Source organism: Mus pahari, chromosome 1 (genome assembly GCF_900095145.1).
Source record: "Mus pahari chromosome 1, PAHARI_EIJ_v1.1, whole genome shotgun sequence".
NCBI classification, from domain to species: domain Eukaryota; kingdom Metazoa; phylum Chordata; class Mammalia; order Rodentia; family Muridae; genus Mus; species Mus pahari.
Window position 1 is genome coordinate 8,248,902 of NC_034590.1, and position 8,122 is coordinate 8,257,023.

At 45.8% G+C, this 8,122-nt stretch overlaps 1 protein-coding gene across 1 annotated transcript in view; it reads right to left on the reverse strand.

The window, feature by feature from the left end:
* Gpatch1 (G-patch domain containing 1) overlaps positions 1 to 8,122 on the reverse strand; it is a 42,566-nt gene that overhangs the window by 13,116 nt on the left and 21,328 nt on the right. Inside the window, exons 10-13 of the mRNA XM_021200028.2 lie at positions 6,885 to 7,089; positions 4,744 to 5,040; positions 3,454 to 3,632; positions 1,475 to 1,602 (exon numbers count right to left, since the gene is read on the reverse strand). Coding sequence (XP_021055687.1) covers positions 1,475 to 1,602; positions 3,454 to 3,632; positions 4,744 to 5,040; positions 6,885 to 7,089 — 809 coding nt within the window. The remainder of the gene's footprint in view (positions 1 to 1,474; positions 1,603 to 3,453; positions 3,633 to 4,743; positions 5,041 to 6,884; positions 7,090 to 8,122) is intronic.

The window sequence follows — 8,122 nt, forward strand, 5'->3', positions numbered from 1 at the left end:
GGAGGAGGAGGAGGAGGAGGAGGAGGAAGAAGAGGAGGAGGAGGAAGAAGAGGAGAAAGGAGAAGAACTAAAACTTTTAACTTCAAAAATGGCTTACACTAATGGAAAGTTCCATAGCTAAAAACATAATTATATTTTCCAGTATATGCTTTCTGGGAATATTTTTAATCCAATAAGAAGATGCAAAACTTGTGGTTTTTAATTGGTTCATTCAATTTATGGTCAGAGGGTCAGAAGAGGATATCAGAACCCCTGGAACTGGAGTTATAGACAATTGTGAGCTGCCATGTGGGTGCTGGGGCCCAAACCTGAACCAAAGAACCAAAGAACCAGTCAGTGCTAGTGCTCTAAACCACTGAGTCATCTCGGACATTTTATAAAGAGAATTTAAAAATAAAGCATTAGGCTGAGAGGGGAGCCCATGGGAGAGAGCTGGACCAGCAGGTGCAAGACCCTGTGGTATTTGATCCTAGTGTGTGCAAGGCCCTGTGTTTGGCCCTAGCATGTGCAAGGCCTTATGTCTGATCCTAGCATGTTCCCAAACACACACGAAGGGGAAAAAAAAACACAAATAACATGCTTTATTGTTACTTGACATAGGGTCTTTCCAGTATGTATCCCTATCTGTCCTGGAATTCCCTCTGTAGACCAGGCTGGCCTCAGTCTCCCAGATATGCTCCTGCCTCTGCCTCCAAAGTACTACAATCAAAGGCAGGCATCACCATATCCAGCTGTAAGTAACATATTTCAAATAAAATGTGTGAGTAGCATTAAAAAGATGCCACACGAAGTCATTACGACATGGAATAAACTTTACCTGTATTTGTATTTTAGCAATGAATTAACAGGTGACAATACGGTTTAAATACATGTGATAACACAGACTCATGTGCAGTCACATGAATCATAGTTAAGGGGTTGGCTAGAGAGATGGCTCAGTAGTTTAGTGCTTATTGCTCTTCCAGATGTCTGGGCTGGGTTCCCAGCACCTGTCATGTGGCTCACAACCACCTGTCCCTGCAGCTCCAGGGGATCCAATGCCCTCTGTGGTCCACCTTGAGTCCTCATATATACATACAGCCTTACATACACATTAACAAAATACAAGTAAACAAACAGAAGTTAAAGTAAATGTGCAAAGTGGCAACTCCCAATAGCTAGAAGTTAAGTTCCTCTTGATAAGGGGGACCACAGGAGCATAATATGAACTCTAAGGGGGATGGAAAAATGGCTCTGTGCTTAAGAGCACTTGCTGCTCTTTCGGAGGACCCAAGTTCATGTCCCAGCACCTATGCGGTAGCTTAACTCCAGTTCCAGGGGCTCTGATGCCCTCTTCTGAGCCCTAAGGGTAGCAGGTAAATACATAGTGCACAGACACACATGCAAGCACAGATACATAAGATAAATCCAATATTTTTTTTCTCTTAAATGAGCTTTCATGGAGTGGGTGGAAAGACAAGCTAACCCAACTTACCCTGGATAAGGGTCAGGGACGTTAAACCTCTTACACAGAAGCTTGTCGGGGTGCCACTCAAATGTGTCTCGGGTGAGCTTCCCAAACATCTTCATCTTCACAGCTGACTGCTTGTCACTGACGTCATTCTAGGAAGAGACGGATGTTCTGTCAGCTGTACTCAGAGAACCGACCTCACTAGCCTTCCAAGTTAGAAATATCAAGCTGCAGGTTGGAGAGATGGCTCAGCAGCTGTGATAGCACGCCGTTCTTGCAGAGGATCTGACTCTAGTCCCCACAGCCAGGTCCAGCAGCTCACAGCCGCCTGTCACTCCAGCTCCAGAGGATCCAAGCCCATCTGGACTTGCTGGGCACCCACACTCACATGCAAATACTCACATGCAGAGGCACGCATATATGAAGTGTGTGTGTGTGTGTGTGTGTGTGTGTGTGTGTGTGTGTGATTTTCAAGACAGGTTTCTCTGTGTAGCTCTGGCTGTACAGGAACTTGTTCTGTAGACCAGGCTGGCCTTGAACCTGAGATCCACCTGCTTCTGCCTCCTCAGTGCTGGGATTAAAAGTGGGCCCATCACCACCAAAATAAAGAATATTTAAAAATCAGCAAAAATAAATTTTAAAAGTATCTATCAGGAGACAAAGACAGTTGGATCGCTATGAGTATGAAGCAGCCTTGCCTACAGAGTGAATTCTAAACTAGCCTTGCCTGAATACCAGGACCACATCTCAGACAACAACAACAACAACAACAGGTCAGGTCTGGAGAGATCTCTCAGCAGTTCAGAGCACTGGTGCTCTTCTGGAGGGCCCAGATTTGATTCCCAGCACCAGAATGGCTCAGCCATCTGTAACTCTAGTTCCAGGGAATTTAACACTGTCTTCTAGCCTCTGAGGATGCCAGGCACACATGTACACAGAAATACATAAGTCAAAATATTCATATTTATCAAATAAAAATAATATGTATTGTTTAAAATGCCGAGCTTCATTCCCTTGTATTTCCATCAAAAACAAACAAACACTGGTCTCGAAATAGCAAAGAGTTTGGGTTGTTACACTGCTTATCTCTTATAAGCCAGACAGCAAATTATTTCTTACTCTACTCTACTATGTGTATTATGACCTTTTCACTGATGAAATATTTAGGTGCATGACGTTTTTTATTTTAAAATCACTAGGAGGGCCTGTGGAGATGACTTAGTCAGAAGTGCTTGCCACAAAAACTTAAGGGCCTGAGTTCATATCCCCAGAACCTGCATACAAGCTGGGTGCAAGAACATGTGTCCAGAATCCCATCCACGGGGAAGAGGAGACAGGCGGATCCCTGAGGCCCACTGGCTAGCCTGCTGTGCTGAATCGATGAGCTCTGTGTTCAGCAAGAGACTCTGTCTCAAAAAAGTAAGGTCAAGGGGGCTGGAGAGATGGCTCAGCAGTTAAGAGCACCAGCTGCTCTTCCAGAGGTCCTGGGTTCCAGCACCCACATGGCAGCTCACAACTGTCTGTAACTCCTGTTCCAGGGGATCTGACACCCTCACACAGACATACAAAACACCAATGCACATAAAACCAAAATAACAGTCAGGTGACACCCGATGGAGTGGCTCACACCTGTAACCCCAGCTGAGGGAGGAAGAACAGGACTTCCAGGCCAGTTTGCCTATATAAGACAGTCTCAAAAAATAAATAAATAAAATAAGTTAAAGAAGTTACAGAATAATTGAGAAAGATATTCAGTATTGACCTCTGACTTCTATATGCACATATACAGGTGCATGTACCCGAACATAGTACACACATCCACATAAATACAGACACAAACAAACAAACAAACAAATAAAAATCTGACCAGAGCTTGGGAGTGTTGCCTAATGGTTAGACCACGTACATACTAACACTGTGTGAAAGCCTGGGTTCAACTCAATTCCTATGACTGCAAAACCACAAAATGAAGTTCATCAGGTAGGCATATGATGGCGACAGACCTCTTGGTCCCGAGGAACTTCGACTTGATCTGAATCCTCCTCCTCCTTGGCGTGAGTGAACCTGGAGGAGAGGGTGGAGTTGGAGGATACATAGAGCTGGGCTGCCCGGGCAAACTCTTCACGCTCTCGGCTTCGCTCCCACTCGGTCATGCTGGGGTCCAGGCATCGTTCCAGAGCATCTGTGGGACAGGAGCAAGGCACTGTTTTACTCCGAGGACAGCATGGTGCTTGAGGGAGAGCACCAAGTGGACACCACTGGGCTGTGTGCTTCCTCAGAGGCCGAGCGTCCAGACCCCTGTACTTATGGAGGTGGGGGCACTGTGTGCTACCCCCAGCCAATATTACTCTTCCCTTAAGAAGCTTCTTTGTATTCTCCCAGATTTATTTTACTTTATGTGTGGAAATGTTTTGTCTGCAAGCATGTTTGTACACCATGTATGTATGGATTCCCTGGAACTGGGCTTATGGATGGTGGTGAGCTTCCATGTGGGTGCTGGGAATCAAATCAAGGTCCTCTGCAAGAGCAGCCAGTGATAGTAACTGCTGGCCCATCTGTCCAGGTCCCTGGATAAAGTCAGGGGTCAGAAGGGAGCAACATTATCGTTAGACTATTTCTTGCTCATTAGGGGCTTCAAGCTCCTCAGGGCAAGTTTGATCTTCACCATCAGGATATCTAATTTCTTCTCCGTTTTTTTCTTCTTTGTGTACGCTTAACAAACCAAGACCAACAACAACCAAAAAACCACCTATCAGGGTCCTGGCATTTATAGACCCTCTGAAAAGTCTGTAGAATTCCAAACGTCACACAGTTGCAGAAACTATCTGCAGCTGGCAAAATAACACCCTGGCTAGAGCACGAGGCAAATCATAGTCAGCTGCTGTGGACAATCTGAAGCAGCTCCATATTACACACCGGAAATTAAAATGAAAACACATTCCCATAATAATATTTCTGGTTTTTTTTTTCAAAGAAACTAAAACTCCAAAATTATCACTACTTTGGTATGATTTTGGTTTGGTTTGCTTTTTAGTTTTGAAACAAGGACTTGCTACATATCCAGGACTGTCCCCAAACTCTTGATCCCGCTGCCTCAGCCACCCAATGCTGGAATTATAGGCCTTAACTCTATTTCTGCTATGTATTTGCTTTTTAGAGTGAGGGTCTGAAAACTCTGCACTGATTATACCAAGTGGACCAAAACTAACGACAGAGCCAGGCGGCTTGACTTGCAGTCTGTGATGGGAAGGGGTGCACAGAGAGACTGCCAACCCTGCCAGGCCAGGACCCACCTTTCTGACCCTTCTTCATGTGTACTAAGAACTCTTCATATCGTCTCTGCTTTTCTGGGTCTTTGGCAAAAGGCTTGAAGTTGCTGGCTCTGGTGGTGACTGTCCCTCCGCCCAGGGCCAGGTGCCATGAGCTGTGCCCCAGGTCTGGTGTGGACGCCTTCGATCTGCTGCTTGAAGCACTCTGGGCCAGACTCCTGGCCTTGGCTTGGGCAGCTTTCAGGTCAGTTGCCTGCTTCACTTCTTTAATTCTCTCTTTGTCTTTTTGAGACAGAAACTCCAACACTGAAGTAGCTGACCCTAAATAAAAACAGTAATAAGAGATGAAAAAGAGCTTTACCTTTTTTGTACACACAGACACTACTAAAAATGTACATAATCACAGGTGAGTGTTTATGTTACGAATTTATCAATATCTCTATGTTCTGTGAACTGCATATTCACATAACTGGCCACAGGTACAACTTGAGGCACTGCACATGCCTAGAGTATATAAAGCCCCGTGCTCCATGCCCAGGAGGAGGACTCTGAACTGCAGGTGGTTATGGTCATGGCTTCCACAGTCCTCCCACTGAGCACTCATATCACATAAGCCCACTGGGCACCAACTGCACAGCAGACAGTGGCCCAGGGTCTGGGGGACAATGCAGGTTAGGTCCTCCCTCTCACTACAGATAGGAAGGAAGCCAAGAGCATTATCAAAGCACTGCTTTGGGAAAACAGCAATGGTCCATGCCTGTAATCCTGCTTTATTTGGGAGGCTAGGCAGGATTGATTATCATGAGTTCAAGGCCAGCCTGGGCTACCAACTAAGGTCTTGTCTCATCAAACAAAGAAACAGGCAGAATTATCATGAGTTCATGGCCAGCCTGCGTTATAGACTAAAGTTTTGTCTCAATAAACAAATTAACAAATAAATAAAATAAAAAGGCTAGTAAGATGGCTCAGTGGGTAAAGGCTCCTACCCCCAAGCCTGATGATCTGAGTTCACTCTCTAGGCCCCACAAATTCAAAGGAGAGAGCCGACCCCTGCAAGTTGTCCTCTGACTTTTATACAGGCAGTGTAGTTTATACACACACACACACACACACACACACACACACACACACAGCATAAAAAGGCACTTTTTAAGGAAGTGAGGGTATGTGGTGTGGTGGTGCATGCCTATAACCCCCAGACTCAAGAGGCTGGTGGAACAAAATAATGAGTCTAGGCTAGTGGGGGTCCACATAGTGAGAACCCCTCTCAAAACGCAAAAACAAAAGAGGGAGGCCAGGTGTGACAGCACAGGCCTAGCACTTGTGAGGGAGAAGCAAGAGGATTCTCTGAGTTTAAAGCCGGCCTGGTCTACACAGCCAGCTCCAGGACAGCCAAGACTAGAAAAAGACCTCGTCTCAAAGGAAGGAAGAAAGAAAGGAAGGAAGGAAGGGGGAGGGAGGGAGGGAGGGAGGGAAGAAGGAGCAGGGCTGGAGAGATAGCTCAGTAAATAGCACTCTGTAGACACCTGATGTGGACACAACTGCCTATAGCTTCAGCCCCAGGGGATGCAACACCTTTTTCTGCCCTCACCAGCATGAATGTGCACACTCACACGTACACACACACCCTTATACATGTAAATTTTAAAAAATGGGACTGGGGTGTGGTGAGACAGGGTTTCTCTGTGTAGCCCTGGAAGTCCTGGAATTCACTCTGTAGACCAGGCTGGCCTCCAACTCACAGAGACCAGCCTGCCTCTGCCTCTGCCTCCCAAGAGCTGAGATTAAAGACCTATGCCACCAACACCTGGCTAATAAATTTTAATAAAACTTAAATAAAAAACTTTAAAGAAAACAAATAAATGTGAGTGGCAAAGTCCTGTGATCTCAGCACTTGTGTGGCAGAGGCAGCAGGAATGAGGGATAAAAACCACGCTGGGCTACACTGAGAATTTACGGCAACCCTGGGCTACATGAGACCTTTAAAAGGTGGGTGGGGCAAAAGGAACAATTCACCAAGTCATAATGAATCAGGTCTGTGTACAGTTTTATACGCTGTTTACAATCATGACACGCCTGCCAGGGTTCCCCAGCATCGGGAAACCACAACTCCCCATTTGAGTAAGATTACGTTGAACATAACCAGTCCCCTCCATCACACCTACCTTGAACAGGTGTCTCTCCTAGCAGCTCCCCCCGCTTGGAGGCATTGAGTTGATGCCTACTGTGCATTCCCACGTCCTGCCCTGCTTTCCCAGATGACTCCGATAACACCTGAAGCACATGAGCATTCTCCGCCGTTGCAGCGACCACAGGTCTGAAGTAATGCACCGGTCGGTAGTCTCTGGGCAACTGAGGGGGCGGGTAAATCTTAACAAGAAACAGACAAAATAAAAGTCAGGAAATTAGGGCTACAAGATCACACAGACTTAAGAAAGAAAACCATGATTGTAGTGTCCTGAGACATGCCCAGCCCCGGCTCCCTTTCGAGGTGGACAGCACTGAGATAGCTTGGCCCTGAGGGCAACCAGAACTACTGTCCCAACAGCCTCACGTGGCAAACAACACCACTGCTAATATGTATGTTTCCCACGATGAGAGCACTAAATATAAGAAGACATAGCACCATGTTCTGCCCCACATTCGGACCCAGCCCACTGTAAGAACAAATAGTTACAGATGTTTGTTCAAGACTTTAAAAAAAATAACGAACTTGAAATTAGGTAGTTTTTTGTTCTGTCTGCATGTATGCATACAGGCCAGAAGAGGGCACCAGATCCCATTACAGATGGTAGTGAGCCACCGTGGTGGTTGCTGGGAATTGAACTCAGGACCTCTGGAAGAGCAGTCAGTGCTTTTACCCACTGAGCCATCTCTCCGGCCCAAAACTAGGTAGTTTTAAATTCAAAACTCTTTGTTCAGGCTATGCTTCACTTCCAAAGTGAAACGTCCGACCTTCATTTTTTTAAACAAATTTTTATTTTGTTCATGAATATGTCTGTTATGTAAGTGAATGTGCACATGTGTGGAGGTGCCCGCAGAGGCCAGATAAAGATATGAACCCTTTGGGGCTGGAGTTACAGGTATTTCTGTACTGGGATCCAAACCTCACTCCTCAATATTAAGCAGCAAGTGCTCTTAACCACTGAGCCATCTCTCCAGCTCCTGGCCCGACTTTTTTTTTTTTTTTTTTTAAGATTTATTTATTATATGTAAGTACACTGTAGCTGTCTTCAGACACTCCAGAAGAGGGTGTCAGATCTTATTACGGATGGTTGTGAGCCACCATGTGGTTGCTGGGATTTGAGCTCTGCACCTTTGGGAGAGCAGTCTGGTGCTCTTACCCACTGAGCCATCTCACCAGCCCCCGCAACTTACTTCTTTTTTTTTTTTTTTTTTTTTT